The 18068-nt window shown below is 39.5% G+C and overlaps 1 protein-coding gene across 2 annotated transcripts in view; it reads right to left on the bottom strand.

Moving 5' to 3' along the window:
- Nucleotides 1-18068, bottom strand: part of PRKACB (protein kinase cAMP-activated catalytic subunit beta) — a 119850-nt gene that overhangs the window by 73903 nt on the left and 27879 nt on the right. Inside the window, exon 1 of one of the 2 annotated variants that reach the window (XM_075557669.1) lies at nt 15076-15170. The exons of the other annotated variant lie outside the window; for it this stretch is intronic. Coding sequence (XP_075413784.1) covers nt 15076-15112 — 37 coding nt within the window. The 5' untranslated portion in view covers nt 15113-15170. Of the gene's footprint in view, nt 1-15075; nt 15171-18068 lie in introns of those variants that run through there. 2 annotated transcript variants of the gene reach the window in all.

Here is an 18068-nt window from a genome sequence, read left to right as displayed (position 1 = left end):
GGAATCCACCAGCTGCTCCATGGGAGAGGAAGTTCTTTACTCTTATTAAGACGTACAGTCTCTGAAACCCAAAAGGAAAGTTCTACTCTGTCCTGGGAGGCCATTATGAGTGAGAATTGCCTCAGTGGTAGTGGGTTTGGTGTTTGGAGGTTGAGGGTTAAAATCGAAGTAGAGAAAAAAGACCTACTGTGAGGTCCCGGCAAAAAATGAACGACAATTTGAACTGAGATAAGATATGAAATATAATAATAATTTATAAATTATCAAGGGGGGGAGGGAGAGTTAAAATGAGATGCTGACACTCAGGGCTCAAGTGGAAAGAAAATGTTTGGAACATGATGATGGCAACACATGTACAAATGTGGTTGACATAAGGATAGTTGTATGGATTGTAATAAGAGTTGAAAGAGCCCCTAAAAAATGATTTGAAAAAAAAAAAGAACTGGCAGACTCTGGATTACAAACAAGTTCTACTTATAAATCTGTCTATAAGGCATATTAGTATTTTAAGTCAAAACAGTTAGGTTCATATCTAACATTAATCAAATATTTATCTTAATATGAGGATAGTATATAGTATAGTACATTTTCTATGCATTAAGAAAACATTAAAGAAACATTTCTCATTATTCTAAAACAACTTAAATCTAATACAGTAATAATGCTTTGATATATGCAACCAAGTAGTGACCAGTTGCTAATATGAACCAATATTTTAATGTAATAGGCTCTATGAGGTTTGATTCATAATTATGAGCTGTAAGTTAGTTGTTTGTAATCTTGGGCCTGTCTGTATATTACTTAGGTGCATGTGTAATGCTAAGCTGCTAACTGAAAGGTTGCCAATTCAAACCCACTCAGCACCTCAGCACATTAACTGCCTGGCAATCTGTTCTTGTAAAGATTATAGCTTAAGCAAACTCTAACGGGGCAGTTCTCTGATTCTGAGTAGGAATCGACACAATGGCACCTGACAAAAGCAGTACCATATCAAGGTCAGTAGTGCTTCAGTGGGAGAATTCTTACTTCCCATGCAAGAGACCAGATTTGATTTGCAGCCACCACCTATTTGTTATAGAGGCTTGTGTGTTGCTACAATATTGAACCGGTTTCAGTGAAGCTTCCTGAGAAAGACTCTAAAGAAATATCTAGTGATCTACTTCTGAAATCAACCGATGAGAGAAAATCTATAGATCACAAGGATCCAATGCACAACAAATGGCTGACCTGATGATGCTTGATAACAACAGTTATCATAATTGATGATCAACTTGAGAAAAATTCTTTTTCCTATCCTGCTGTGGACTCAACAGTTTAGAAAGCTTAATATTCATAAATGAATGCTTCTACCACGGGCCATAACAATGAACCTATGGGACTGGAAAAGAGTGGTATTTTGATCTCCTCATTTCACTGAAATAAAAGGCAATAGAATGAAGGAGTTCTTATTTTGGCTTGCGTAAGTCTTGAGATCCCAAGTCACAAGTTTGTGCTAATAAAATGGCAACAGAGATATCTGTCTGTACCTGGGATATCCAGTGGAGCACCATCGTTTAACTTCAGTAACAAATGGTATAAAGAGATTGTTTTGATAATCTTGTTCAGGAAACACTACTAAGATCTCAGTGACTCAAGAAAGATGTCTGAATTTACTGTCATGATAAAGAAACCCTTCTAGATAATATGCTAGAATAGACAACATGGAATGAGCTGTTACAAATGAGCAGGAAAAATTACAAATAATAACTTCTAAGCAGAACAAAGCTATAGCATATGTATGATGAATGCACATGTATGTATGCAAACACATAGATACCTTTCCTTTCTCCAGTAATTTTACACAACAGTTATGTTTCACTTCATAATTTAGCACTAGGACCACAGAGTATCAAGCATGTGGTTGAAAAAGAAAATGAATGCGATAACGGCACAGATGAGACTTGGGGTTTCCTTTTGGACAGAAGTTGAATGTGTTTTCATTTGCGTGAAGGATCGTTTAAAATTAAATTAGGTATACACATTATTACTGTCATCACTTGTAAGTTTAAACATCAGTGAAAATGAATAAACCCCAAAGACATTACTGTCATATTGGTTCAGACACACAGTGTGGAACTGCTCTATGGGATTTTCTTTCCTATTAGCTCTATGGAAGAAGGTCACTAGCTCTACAGTGCTGCCAGATGAGTTGAACACACCAATCTTGGCTAGTAGTCAAGCTCAACTCATTTATGCCACTCAGGCACTTTTAAGCATGATGAATATCTAAACTGATTGTCCCTTCTATATAAATATGACATCCTGAAATATTATGAAATTTATGTTTAGGACTCACTCTATCCCAAGTTTAGGATGCAAGTAACGTTCTCCTTATTAGATGAATATCTATGAAAAAAGAAAGATAAAAGTGTGACCCTTTCTAAATATTTCTGATGCCAAGCAGGATCATAAAAACAAAGTTTCCAAGAAACAGTATTTGAGTGACAGCCACCTCCAGCTTTTGATTAATAAAAAAGATTTTATCAAAACTCTAAGATAGAGTGAAATGAGTGTCAAAAAAAAAAGAAGAGTCAAATAAGAGACTAAAAAGACAAGAAATCAAGGTCAGATAAACCCCTCATCAACAATACTGAGAATAGTGATACCAGGAGAAGAAGGGGTAGAGAGAAACCTATCACAATGATTGACATATAACCCCCTCGCAAGTGGGACAGACAACAGAAAAGTGGGTGAAAGGACAAAGTGGCTGGTGTAAGATGTGAAAAAAAAACAACAAATTATCAAGGGTTCATGAGGGCAGAAATGGGGGGGGGGGGAATGTGCTGATACCAAGGGTTCAAGTAGAAAGAAAAAGTTATGAAAATGATGATGGCCACATAAATACAAATGTGCTTCACACAATGGATGTATTGGATTGTGATAAGAGCTGTCTGATTTAAAAAAAATTAAATCTCTATTAAAAAAGAGAGAGACACCCTCCCCCAGAAGAATTTATTTCAAAGGATAGCATTGAATTTGTAGCTGCTGGATAGGAACATATCTGATCAGAGCACACAGGAGCAGAAGAACAGGGGTGGGGGGTGGGGTGAGAGTGGAGCATATCTTGGCCTACCGGGCCTTGAGGATGATGTTCCCCATTAGAGCAGCCAGTCCACAGAGAGGCCACACTATGAGACATGATGTCCCTCACTGACCAATAGCCCTACAAGGGACAACACCAGAGACACAGTGTGGGAATTGCGCCCGATCTGATTCCGCCACACAGAGGCAAAACACTAAGGGGGTGCAACAGAACAGGAAGGGAATGGAGCAGCGAAGTCCCCAGGAAATGCTGAAGGTGGACTTTGGGGGCCAGAGTGTGGTGCCCCAACAGACTGGACTGGAAAAGATCCTAAAGGCCAAAAAAAACCAAAAAACCAGTCCCTGAACTAACTACAAGCTTTTCTTTCTTGTTGTGGTTTATTTTATTTTGTTGTCATTGGTTTGCTGCTGTTGTTGTTTTGTTGTATATTGTTGCTCGGTCATGCTCTATCTTGCTTTTGTGTATGTTATTATCTCTGCAAGTCTAAGATAGGCTGGATGAACAATCTGGAGGAGAAAACAACGGGACCAACAGTTCCAGGGAGACATGGGAGAGAGGGAGGTGGGGGGGGGAAAGGTAGTGGTGTTAACAAACCCAGGGACAAAGGAACAAGTGATCCAAATCGGTGGTGAAGAGGGTGTAGGAGGCCTGGCAGGGCATGTAACCAAGAGGAATTACTGAAACCCAAATGAAGACTGAGCATGATAGTGGGACAAGAGGAAAGTAAAAGGAAATAGTGGAAAGAGCTAGGAGGCAAAGAGCATTTATAGAGGTCTAAATAAAGGCATGTATATATGCAAATATATTTATATATGAGGATGGAGAAATAGATTTATGTGCATATATTTATAGGTTTAGTATTAAAGTAGCAGAAGGACATTGGGCCTCCACTCAAGTACTCCATCAATACAAGAATACTTTCTTCTATTAAATTGGCATTCTATGATGCTCACCTTCTCGACACAACTGCTGAAGACAAAGAGGGTGAATAAGAAAATATGGTGAAGAAAACGGATGGTGCCCGGCTATCCAAAGATTTAGCATCTTGGGTCTTAAAGGCTTGAAGGTAAACAAGCGGCCATCTAGCTCAGAAGCAACAAAGCCCACAAGAAGCACACCAGCCTGTGTGATCATGAGGTGCTGAAGGGATCAGTTATCAGGCATCAAAGAACAAAAAAATCCTATCATTGTGTACTCACCTCCATGATACGATCGCTGAAGACAAACGGGTGCATAAGCAAATGTGGTGAAGATAGCTGATGGTGCCCAGCTATCAAAAGATATAGTTTCTGAGGTCTTAAAGGCTTGAAGGTAAATAAGTGGCCATCTAACTCAGAAGCAACAAAACCCACATGGAAGCAGCACACCAGCCTGTGTGATCATGAGGTGGCAAAGGGATCAGGTATCAGGCATCATCAGAACAAAAAAAATCTTACCATAGTGAATGAGGCGGGGAGTGTGGAGTGGAGACCCAAAGCCCATTTATAGGCCACTGGACATCCTCTTACAGAAGGGTCTTGGGGGAAGAAACGAGCGCATCAGGGTGCAATGTACCAACAATGAACTTTCTTCTAGTTCCTAAATACTTCCTCCTCCTCACTATCATGATCCCAATTTAACCTTACAAATCTGGCTAGACCAGAGGATGTACACTGGTACAGATAGGAACTGGAAACACAGGGAATCCAGGATAGATGATCCCTTCAGGACCAGTGGTGTGAATGGTGATACTGGGAGGGGAGGGGAGAGGGAGGGTGGGTTGGAAAGGGGGAACCGATTAGAAGGATCTACATGTGACTTCCTCCCTGGGAGACAGCCAACAGAAAAGTGGATGAAGGGAGACGTCAGACAGGGAAAGATATGAAAAACTAATAATTTGTAAATTATCAAGGGTTCATGAGGGAGCAGGGAGTGGGGAGGGAGGGGAAAAATGAGGAGCTAATGCCAAGAGCTTAGGTGGAGAGCAAATGTTTTGAGAATGATAAGTGCAATGAATGTATAGATGTGCTTTACACAATTCATGTATGTATGGATTGTGATAAGAGTTGTATGAGCCCCTAATAAAATGATTTTTAAAAAAAGAGATAGAGACAGAACAATCTGATGATGTCATTTAAAGTCATATATTTCAACTGTTGATGCCATTCCCAACAACTCAGAAACATTCAAAATAGAAAAATCTCTAGTTTTATATGTGACATGTCAGAAAATGAGAGTTGATGAAGGAGGTATAAATATAATTTACACACCAGAAAATTCACCTGTGTAAGTATATAATCCCATGATCTTTTAGTAAATTAATGGTAAAGTTGAATAATCAGAATAATCTGATTTTAGAATACTTATCACCCCCAAAATAAACCTCACACCATTTGCCATCATTATACATACACTCATCTCCAGTCCTGGGCCATCACTAACTTACTTTTTGTCTATCTAGATTTGCTTTTCATATAAATGAAATCATACAATACCTGGACTTTTTTTATTCTTATATTTAGGATCTGGATTCTTAAATTTAGCAGGTTTTTTTAGGTACATCCAAGTTGTAGTATATATCAGCACTTTGTTCCTTTGTATTATTGAATGGTATCCTATTGGCATATAATAGATATATAACATTTTCATTCATCTGCTGATCGACCTTTGTTGGCTTCCCACTGTTTAGCTTTTATGGACAATGGTATTATCAACATTTACGTAAAAGTCAATATATATTTATTTCTCTTGGAAACATTTATAAGAGTAGAATTCCTGGATCACATAAAGATTTATTGGATCTTAATATTGTTGAGACACTGTCAATCTCTTTCAAATTGGCTGCACTATTTTACATTTCTACCAGCAATGTGTCAGTTTCTTTTTCTCCAAATGCCCATCAGTATCTATTATTGCTTGTTTACTCTTTAAAGCCCGTTTCCTTTTGTACATGTGTTAGTGTCCTGCACATGGTCATGTATCGTCTCTTTAGAAAATATATTTAAAAGGGAATTCTTTTTAATTGTTTAATACACTTTTTGATGGTTTAATAACAATACATTTCCCCATTTCATTGGGAGCTCTTACAGGTATCAGGACAATTCATAGTTCAATTAGATCAATTATTATTGTACAACTGCTGCCACAATCATTTTCAAAACATTGTTTTTCTTCTTGCACTCTTTGATATCAGCTCTCTTTTATCCCCACCCTACCTCACCCTATCCACTAGGAACCCTTATTATATTAATTATTATTGTCATTCTCCACCCCCCCCTTATCTTACAGCATCCAGTGTGTCTGTTCACCTACCATTCTGTCTTCATTCCCCTAGAGTGTTCCCCTCAAGTGGGGTTAGTAGAGTGATATAGTCATTTTTGCTAACATTTCTCCCTTTATCCTCATGCTCCGCTCTCTTTCTGTGTCCTCAGGGAACCATTATTCCCATTACTATCCCTGAAGGGTTTATCGATCTTGGATTTCACGCATCAATTTTAATTATACAAATAAACATACACAGGTCTAACAGGGTTAATGAGGTGAAACTAAGACCATAATAGGAGGAAGGCATATTAAAAAACTAGAGGATAGTTATGTGTTTCAATAGTGCTATACTGCACCCTGGATATCTCGTCCCTTCCCCATGGCCCTTCTCTGAGGGACTCTCCAATTATTTTACAGGTGGTTTTGGGGTCCCTAGCCTATGTTCTGTCATGTCATTTTGATTGCTTGTTTTAGAACTTCGGATACCTGAAAGGGAATCCTTAGGTCAGTCCCACCCTGTCCATTAGAGTTGCTAGGGGTCAGACTCTACTCCAGGGCATTGAGAGGAAGAGGTATGTATGAGAGAACTAACTCAATGGCACCTAATAACAAACAATTACTAATGAAGTAAAATATCTTTTCAATGTATCAACTGATCTAATTTTCATTTCTGGTCATTAATTCATATATTTGCTATCTTATATTTTACTACTTTGGGATTCCTTTTGTTGATTTACTATATGCTCTGTTATTCTACATATTAATCCTTTGTTAGTTTTCTGCATTGCAAATATTCTCTGATAATTTCCTTGAGCACCATCTTTTTAAAATAAAGATTTATTTTTATCATTTAAAAATCATTTTATTGGGGGCTCATACAACTCTTATCATAATCCATACATACATCCATTGTGTCAAGCACATTTGTACATTTGTTGCCTCATTATTCTCAAAACATTTGCTTTCTACTTGAGCCCTTAGTTTCTGCTCATTTCCCCCCGTCCCTCTCCCCTATTGAACCCTTGATAATTTATAAATTATTATGTCATGTCTTACACTGTCCAACGTCTCCCTACACTCACTTTTCTGTTGTCCATCCCCTAGGGATGGGGTTATATGTAGATCCTTGTAATCAGTTCCCCCTTTCTACTTCACCTTCCCTGCACCCTCCCAGTATCGCCACTCTCACCACTGCTTCTGAAGGGTTCCTCTGTCCTGTATTCCCAGTTCCTATCTGTACCAGTGTACATTCTCTGGTCTAGTCATATTTGTAAGGTAGAACTGGGATCATGATAGTGGGGTAAGGGGGGGAGCATTTAAGAACTAGAGGAAAGTTGTATGCTTTATCGTTGCTACACTCCACCCTGACTGACTCAACTCCTCCCTGCAACCTTTCTGTAAAAGGATGTCCAGTTGTCTACAGATGGGCTTTGGGTCCCCCACTTAATACTGTCCCTCATTCTCAATGTTTTTTTGGTTCTTTGATGTCTGATACCTCATCCCTTTGATACCTCGTGATCACACAGGCTGGTGTGCTTTTTCCATGTGGGCTTTATTGCTTCTGAGTTAGATGGCTGCTTGTTTACCTTCAAGCCTTTAGACCCAAGATGCTAAATCGTTTGATAGCCAGGCACCATCAGCTTTCTTCACGTTTGCTTATGTACCCATTTGTCTTCAGCAAGTGTCTGGAAGGTGAGCATCATGGAATGCCAGTTTAATAATGTGTTCTTGTAGTGAACAATGTGTTCTTGTATTGAGGGAGTACTTGAGTGGAGGCCCAATGTCCACCTGCGACATTAATACTAATATGTCGCATATTAGTATATGCACACAGAAATATATGCACACAGATCTATTTCCCCATCCTCATAAATATATTTACATATGTACAAGTCTATAATTCGACCTCTATAAACGTCCTTTGCCTTCTAGTTCTTTCCTATTTCCTTTTACTTTCCTCTTGTCCCACGATCATGCTCTGCCTTCATTTGCGTTCCAGTAATGTCTCTCGGTTACATTGCCCTTAATCAAGTTCTACCAGGCCTCTTATACCCTCCTCGCCACTGATTTTGGATTTGTTGTTTCCTTGTCCCTGGGTTGGTCCCTCCAGCCTCATTTCCTTTCTCCCACCTCCCCTTCTCCCATATCTCCCCTGGAACAATTGGTCCTATTCTTTTCATCTCCGAATTATTTATCCAGCATATCTTATTTAGATAGACATGCAGATACAATAAGTAAAAAAACCAGGCAAAGCCAAAGAAAGCCAAAACCAACAAAACAATAACAAAAACAAAATAATAACAAAAAGAAAGCCACTGACAAAAACGGAAAAGCCTATAAATAGTTCAAGGTCTGTTTGTTGGACTTTACGAGTGTTTTCCAGTGGAGTCTGACAGGGAGCCATACTCTGTCTCCAAAGTCTATTTTTGGCATTTCCCGGGGATTTCATCAGTCTGCTCCCCTGTTGCCCCGCTGCATGCCCTCAGTGCCTCGCTTCAGAGTGATGGGGCCAGACCGTGCTCTATTCCCACACTGTCTCCAGTGTGTCCCCCGTAGTGCCATGGCTCAGTGAGGGACGCCGTGAGCTGTGGGGGGCCAGCCCTACAGTCCTCCTTGTGCATTGTCTGTCCCGAGAAGGAACATCATCCTTGGTGGACCAGGATGTTCTCTCCTCCCTCTCCATCCTTTTGTGCTTCTCCCGTGTGTTCTAATCCAACATGCCCCTCTCCCCAAGCTATAGCCCAGTGCTGAAGCACCATGTTTAAGAGTTTATCTACATAAAAGCATTTCTTGATTCCTGTATCAGTGTGTTTAATACCTTTCATTGGTTTCAAGGGGCCTTATCAAAGAAGTATGCAAATAGTTGCCTTTCTTAGGAAGGCATGAGAATTAAACATCCCTAGTGATGTACTGTAGTTAGGCAAATATTTGGATTGCTTACCAGAACGTCAGTGGTTCATACCACCAACTCCGTCAGATAAATATGAAGTTATCTGCTCCCTGATGAGGGTAATGAATGTACAAATGTGCTTTATAGAATTGATGTATGTATAGATTGTGATAAGAGTTGTATGAGCCCCCAATAAAATGATTTTTTTTAAGTTAAGCAAGAAAAAAAAAGATGTATAGCCTTGAAAACAATTTACAAGGTCCACATGAGTCGGAAACAACTTGCTGGCAGTGAGATTGGGCTTTTGGTTTTATAACCAATGGCATCCCGAGTGGTATAAATAATTAATGCACTCAAACGTGAAGATTTGAGTTCATTCACTGACACATTGGAAGAAAGGCCTAGAGATCTTTTTCTGAAAAATCAGAAATTGAAAATTCTGTGAATCACAGTTCTACTGTGACACACAAAATTGTACTTTCAGAACTGATTCAATGGCAAGTGGTTTTGTTTTAGGACTTTTCAACACTGAGATAATAGTTAATTTAGGAGAAGAGTTTATTAGATTAGTATATTACAGAATTAGTATAAAGACTAAAATGCCAGATGAGGGCAGGAACCAAAGAAAAGATTATCAGTAAGAAGCAATCCATGTAGGGTATTGTTTATATTGTGAAATGGATACTTAGGTGCTAATGGCAATGCCATTAACGGACTTTCATAACTGTACCATTATATTCACATAACTATATTCTGAAACCGGGGTGGGCAGGTCTCCATTTGATCCGTTATTTGTGAGGTATCTCTCCCACAATAATCACCGCCAAAAGTCCCCTGCACTGTTTGGTGCCTTCATTTATACTAGTTCTCCTAACTACTTAGATATCAGAACTAAACTACAAGACTTAAAGGCTAAGGCCATAATTTTCAGGCAGCATTCAAGTCACTTGTCAAAACACAGTTCATAAAGGTAATTTTCCACATACTAGTCTGGTGAAAAGGCAGGATCTTAAAAGCTTGGGAATAGACATCTGGTGATGTTCTCAGGTGTTTTGAATTCAGTTCCAACTTACACTGACTGTACAATAGAACGAAACAACAGTTAGTCCTGCACCAATCCTACAACTGTTGTTATCTTTGAGCCCATTTTTGCATCCGCTATGTGAATTCATCCTTGCCAAGACTCTTTTTCTTTTATACTTTTTCTATTTCACTAGCATAATATTCTTTTATAGGGACTTTCTCCCTATAATGTGTCTCTAAAGCATGTGAGACATAAGTCTAATCATTAGTACTTCTTTTAAGAAAGATGTGTTTGTTCTACAAGCAATCCCTGGTACTTTCAATATTCTTAACTAACACTATAATTCAAATGCATCAATTCTTCTCTGGCCTTCCTTACTCAGTGTCCAGGTTTCACATGCATATGAGGTGACTGAAATATCATTGCTTGGGGCTGGTAAGTCAGTCTTCAAAGTAACATCTTTTGTTCTTTCACATTTTAAAGAGGTTTCTACAGTAGATTTGCTCAATGCAGCATGTCTTTTGATTTCTTGGTTGTTTTTATTAGCATTGATTGTGGAACTAACTAAAATGAAATCCTCGTCAACCCAAATTTTTCTGCTTTTATTGTGTTTCTTACTGGTCTAGTTGTGAGAATTTATTTTGTATGTTTGTTTGATATTAAGTTGTATTCCATACTGAGGGGGTGTATTATTTAATTTTCATCAACAAATGGACTTCAAGTCCTTCCGACTTTTAGAAAACAAAGTTGTGTCCGTTCTGTATTTAGCCTATTAACAAGCCTTCCTCCAATCCTAATGCCAAATTCTTCTTCATATAGTCCAGCTTCTCCAATTACTTGTTCTACAGACTAAAAAAATATGCTGAAAGAATATAACCCTAATGCACACGTTTAAAATTTCAAACCATGGTCTGTTTGAATATTTGCCTCTTGGATCTACATACAGTTCCCACATGAGTACAATGAAGAGTTCTGGAATTCCAATTTTTCCCAATGTTATCTAGAGTTTTGTTAGGATCTGTGTGAGTCTAGGTAGACTAGAGAAACAAAATTCATAAACATTTGTATTTTATAAAGAGTAATTGTACATTAAGCATACCAACCCAGTCCAGTTCAAGCCCATACGTCCAACATTTAGACGCTAAGCCAGACATCAATTTACAAAGTTCTCCTCAAACTCACAAAACACACACAATGACACCAAGTGCAGGATGAAAGCCGAATCAGTGAGTGTGGAGACCTCAGCACTGGCAGGGGTCTCCACGTGGCTTCTCCAGCACCAAGGGCTGAAAAAAGGTAGGCTTCTCCATGTGGCTTCTCCTCAGGGATGTCTCACGGGAAGTGTGCCTTGCCAGCTGAGGCAGAGAACTAGCTAAGGCAGCTGCAACTGGTCCAACCATCAGAGCAAGATCTAAGACAGGTGAGGCTTACCGAGCCATTTATCTCGCTACCCTTCAATTAATCCCACATGTGTTCATCAGCCATGTTGGCACAATAAACCTTAACTGTCACAGGATCCACACAGGCAAAAGACTTTGCATAGTCAATAAAAACACAGGTGAACATCTTAGTTATTCTCTTTTAATCAAGATCCACTTGAAATGATATTCTTAGTTCCGTGCCCTCTTCTGAATCCTGCTTTAATTTTTCTTTTTTTTTCTTAAAGTTTTATTGGCACTTCATCCACATATCATACAACTCAATGATTGTAAATATCTAGCAGCTCCTTTTCAATGTACTACCGCAGGAATTTTAAAATTACCCTCAACAAAATTTTACTTGCATGTGATATTAATGTTATTGTTGGATAATTTCCACCTTCCGGTGGGTCATTTTTCTTTGGAATGGGAACCATGTGGGTCTCTTCTAATCGACTGGGCAGGTAGCTGTTCCAAATTTCTTGGCACAGACCAATGAGGCCTTCCAGTGCTGAATCAGCTGGTTGAAACATTTCATTGTCATTCTGTTAATTCATGGAGACTTGTTTAAGGTTAATGTTTTCAATGAAGTTTGAGATGTTCCCTTCAATTCCATTGGTTCTTGATCATATGCTAGACCTCCTGAAATGGCGGAGTCAACTTGTTTGTTTGGGACTGTGACTCTATGTATTCTTTCCATTTTCTTTTAATGCTTCCTGCCTTGTGTCCATATTTTCCTTTAGAGTGTTTTAATCCTGTAACTCGAGGCTTCAGTGCTTTTGTTAGTTCTTTCAGTTTAAGATCTACTTACTGTGCTCTTCCTTTATGGTTTTCTAGGTATTTGTACATATCACTCATATTTTGTCTTCTTGAGCTGTCCTTTGAAATATTCAGCTCATCTCTTTTATTTCATCAGTTCTTCCATATACTTTAGCTACTCTATGTTTAAGCTATGTTTAAGAGTAAGTTTTGTAGTCTCGTCAACATCCACTCTGACTTTTCTTTCTTGCATTTTTTTCTTAATGACCATTAGTTTATTCGTGTATGATATTCTTGATGTCATCTGACAGTTCAGCATGTCTTCTTCACTGGTGTTCAATGCATCAAATGTGCTGAGATGTTTCCTAAATCCAGGTACGCATCCCCCCCCCCCCCCAGGTCAGCATCGAGCAACTCTCTCTGATCTAGTGCACCCAGTGGCGTCGGCTGGCAAGGTTCACTCTGGTCACAGTAAAGTTTTTCATAACAGTAGTTTTGCTCGAAAATCTTTTTGGGTGATGGCTGATTTAAGAGTTCAGCATGCAGCTGTGAAATTTTGCATTTTGGCTCGCATGGACATTTATTTTATAGTTTCAATGACACTTCTTTCAGATATCAGACAACTCAATCATTTAATCATACCAAGAAAAGTTGTACAATCAATTAACATTTTAGTCTTCTTGTACTCATTATTAGTGTAGTTATTTTAACTATGGCAAAAATATATGCAACAAAACATTCTCCAATTCAACATTTTCAATGTGTAAAAGTCAGTGCCATTGACTGTACTCTGTTGTACAATCATTATTGGTATCCTTTTCCATCATTCCACCACTATTAACATAAACTCAATGCCCTCTTAAGTAGTACACATTTTTCTCACTAGGCCAGCATCAAACTACAATGCCTGAGTTAGTTAGTACACTCAGTGGCGTCACTTGGGAAGGTTCTCTCTGGTCACAGTGAAGTTTTTTGTTCAAGCTGTTTCGTTCAAACCTCTTCTTTTGTGAGCCGATTTAACAGAACAGGGTGTAGCTGCGAAATTTTGTTTCCTGCTCAGGAGAAATGTCTCAGAAAATGTTGTGATGTTGAACACAGCTTACAAGGACAGCACTATGGAAAAACTCAAGTCTACAAGCAGTTTTCTGGTTTTAAAAAGGTGAAATATCAATTAATAAACCTTGTCTGGACGTCTGCCAACTTCCCAAACAGACAAAAATGTCCACTAGTAGTGCATTTGGAATTTGTTCTACCAGGTCAGTGTTAATCAAGGTTCTAAAAAGATTGCCTAACAGTATGTTACCAAAAAAGGCCTGATTTGTGGTAGATGGGGGATTGGTTTTGCCACCATGACAGTGAACCTACTCACACAGCCACCTCAGTGCATGAGTTTTAGGCAAAAAAACAGCAAGCCTCTCTTACCCCACATACCTTACTTACCTGACCTTGCTCCGCATGACTTTATTTTTGTTTCTGCAAATGAAGAGCATGAAAGGACAGCAATTTGACAATGTAGAAGAGGTAAAGAAAAAAATGAGGGAGGTGCTGTCAGCCATCCAAACAGATAAGTTTGAAAAATGTTTCCAAGAATGGAATGGCAGATTTGACAAATGTATTAAGTGTAATGCAGAGTACTTTAAAGATGATAAGATTGTTTTGTAAAAAAAAATATAAATACAGAGCTTTGAATAAAAATGCTGGTTGTTTTTTTTGGGGGGGTGTACCCCCTCCTACATCATCACAATGTGTTCTAGGGCTCCCTCTTCACTTCTGCATCCATTATTAGCTTCCCAATTCCCCTCACCCCCAACCTCTTACCCCCTCTCTCCTAGATAAACCATTGCACCAGTTATTGTCTCTATGTAGCCAGTTTCTGTGCTTTATAAACTGGGAAACCTACCACAAGCAACAAAAAACAAAACAGAAAGAAAATAATAATAATAATATACAGATACAACTAAAAATGAAGAATAAGAAAAAGAAGGACCACCAGCAATATTTAAAAAGCCGGAGAAGAATTTCTGTTGTGGAACAAGCAAAAATATTTAAGCTTAGAACAAATTCAGGTTGGTTCAAGAGGGAGGTCAACTGACCAAACAACAGATTATACCATGGTTCGCTCCACCCTAATCAAGTTTACAATAATCTCTGTCGGACAGTAGAGCTGTTTGCGTCCCTTGCCTACGTGGCCAAAGGAGCTCTACCAGAGGCTTCATCTGACCAGCTAGTCTGCACGTGGATTTTGAGCCCCCACTCCTGCTGAGCCTTCTACAAATGGGGTGTTCACATTTTAAGATCCGACAGTCTTCCCTACACCATATTTGGATTTTTTATGTCATCTTTGGATCATACAAGCTGGCGTACTTCTTCCATATGGACTTAGTTGATGCCTCACTTAGATGGATACTTGTTTAAATACAAGCCTTTAAGATCCCAAACACTATCTGATTTCAAATGATACCCAGGCACCATCTGCTTTCTTCACCACACTTTGCTGTAGCACCCTTATCATCAGGGATCATTTCAAGAAGGTGAGTATTACGCAAGGGCTATGCTATCAGTACTGCTCTTGGATTGGAGCTCGAATTAAGTGGGAGAGCAGATTCCATATGCTTGCATGGACATGTTTTAATTTTCTTCAACTTCAATCAGAACTTACATGTGAGCAATTGATGGTCTGTTCTACAGTAGGCCATTCGCCTTGTTTGGGCTATGATTTTGATCTTCTCAACGGAAACTTCCCACCGATGTAGTCCATTTGATTCCTGTGCATTCCTTGGGGTAAAGGCCATATGAAAAGTTGCTAATTATGTTATGCGAAAAGCTTTTGCAATTACAAAGTCATATCTTCTAAAATTCTATCGTGCAATCTCCTGCTGTTTTCTACCACCAGAATTTTATTTTCCAAATATTGACCATTCCTATTTGTTTCCAACTTTGGCATTGAGATTGCCAATAATTATCTTGCATCTTGACTACATGATTAATCAGTTTCAGACTGAAGAGGTTGTTAGGATTCTTTCATTTCTTCATCACTAGCTTTAGTGCATGAGTAAAACTGAGTAACAATTATATTAACTGGATTTCCTGTTTGCATATAAATATACTACCATAGACAGCATTATACTTGGAATGTTCTGAGATCTTAAAAGTTTGCAAGTGGATATCTAAGAAGCAATTATTGGTCTCTTCCCACCTAGAGCAACAGAGAACAAACAAATCCCACAAAAAGTAAAGACATGAGAAAGCAATTAATTCAAAGGGTTAATGGCACATATGAACCAAAAGTGTTTTCTAACATGATACCAGAAGAATTATATGGTGCCAGGCTACCACTACCAACTACTATGATCAAGACCATAATGAAGGTCCTGGTTAGACTGAATAAAATATGTTTAACAAAATTTAAGTATAAAAGGAATTAAAAAAAAAAGACCAGACTTACTGATCTCAAAGGGACTAGAGGAACTCCCAAGACTATCACCTTGGACAACCTCCTAATTTGAAACTGAAGACACTCCCTGATGTCACCTTACAGCAAAATAATAGTTGGGCCTATAAAACAATACTATTCATGAAGAATGTGTTCCTGGCAACAATTAACTGTATGACACTTGCGCAAAACCAGTAAGAGATCAGAGGGGGGTGGGGAGACAGGGATAATGAAAATATGGAGCTGGGAAAAGTAGGGAAGAAATACAGAGTATCTGCCACGTTTGGGGGATTATAACCAATGTCATGGAACATTTACAAAGTATCATTTGGAAAACTAATATGATTTGAAACTTTCACTTGAAATAAAATAAAGAAACCAATAATGTGTCTTAGAGTCAGATAGGAATTAGAAGTTCCAAAACCAAATATCCAAAAGAAAGATGTTCCCAGGACAGAATTCTGCTCTAGAAACTGGACAGAAAACAGAACCTGTCAACAATGCAGCCAGAGAGAGCATTCTGAGGCTATGAGGATTAAATTGTTTATCTTTTCTGTTGTGAATTATATAAACTCACTCCTGAATTTGCTTTATGTAATTTCCAGCCAATTGCACTTGCTAATTAAGTGCTTTTGTGTGAGAGATTTCTGCTAGGGAACACTGCAGAGGGTCACATTTGAGATTTTTTAAACTAAAGAATAGTATCTCAGTTTGTATTATTAGTCAAGAATGAACTTACAAAAATACTCCAGAAGAATAGAAAATAGCGTCTAGTTAAGACTCTTCAGCCCAGAACTCCTGCTGCCAGACCAGAAAACTGAAAGGTAAGGTGAAGGAAACTGGGAGGTGGAGTCCTGAAATTAGAACTAGGGTACTAGGCTCTGTCCTGAACCCCCCTTTTTTGTGATTTCCACTCACAAAGCAAACCAAGAACGCACTAAATTGCTCTAGGTTCCACAAGCTGGGCTCCCAGGCTTCAGCTGAAAAGCTACCCGGCCCTTTAGCAGAGAGTAGCGATTTCTCCAGGCTGACGCCCTAAAGGGAACAAAATCCCAGACAAGAGGAGAACCCCACACCAGAGCTCTCCACAGTTGGCTGCCTTGAGCTCATAGCCTGGGGAATGGGACTGGTGGGTAGCCATAATTTGGAGAAGAAAAAGCAGAAATTTACCTGAGGCAGATCATGGTGTGGGAGAAAATAGGCAGATAGTCATAGTCCAGTGGGTGAATTCAGTTCCAGTTGGCCGAGAAGGAAATAAGCCCCCTAACAAACTGGATCTCCCCCTCTGGGGGTCAGTGTGACAGCCCCCAAATCAGGGAACCTCACAGCATAATATTAAAAAAGTGTGAAAATATATATTCTTGGTAAAAACTGAAAATCCCAGGCTCATTGCTCAGCTCCCAAGAAGCACACAGAAGGGGTCTCAACATAAATCAGCATAAGGAGCCCATGCTAAGGAATGCCCATGCTAAGGAATGCCCATGCTAAGGAATGCCCACGCTAAGGAATGCCCACGCTAAGGAATGCCCACGCTAAGGAATGCCCACGCTAAGGAATGCCCACGCTAAGGAATGCCCACGCTAAGGAATGCCCACGCTAAGGAATGCCCACGCTAAGGAATGCCCACGCTAAGGAATGCCCACGCTAAGGAATGCCCACGCTAAGGAATGCCCACGCTAAGGAATGCCCACGCTAAGGAATGCCCACGCTAAGGAATGCCCACGCTAAGGAATGCCCACGCTAAGGAATGCCCACGCTAAGGAATGCCCATGCTAAGGAATGCCCATGCTAAGGAATGCCCATGCTAAGGAATGCCCATGCTAAGGAATGCCCATGCTAAGGAATGCCCATGCTAAGGAATGCCCATGCTAAGGAATGAAGCTACAGGGTCTGGAGGCTAGCTGCATAACAAAGACCAGCTAAAGCTAGTCTAAGCTTCTAACAAAGCGCACAGCTAGATCCTAGAATCAGGGGACAATTTACTTCTATTCTAGCTGGCTAGGGGGGTGCATGGGGGAGAATTGAATCCTCTATCTAGTAGGGCACCAGCAGTCTAGATAGGACAATAAGCCCAACTGCCCTCTCAGTGATCCTACACGCAACTCGGGAGGTCGGGCCTGTCCTGGGGCCTTACACAGGGCTGAGCTAACACCTCCCCCGCGCCACCCCACCCCCCACACATACCCTGCTGGTACACCAGAGAACTCCAGCTCTCAAAT

Source organism: Tenrec ecaudatus, chromosome 1 (assembly GCF_050624435.1).
Source record: "Tenrec ecaudatus isolate mTenEca1 chromosome 1, mTenEca1.hap1, whole genome shotgun sequence".
Classification (NCBI taxonomy): domain Eukaryota; kingdom Metazoa; phylum Chordata; class Mammalia; order Afrosoricida; family Tenrecidae; genus Tenrec; species Tenrec ecaudatus.
The sequence above is the reverse complement of the archived record's forward strand: the minus strand, read 5'-3'. Positions and strand labels throughout refer to the sequence as shown.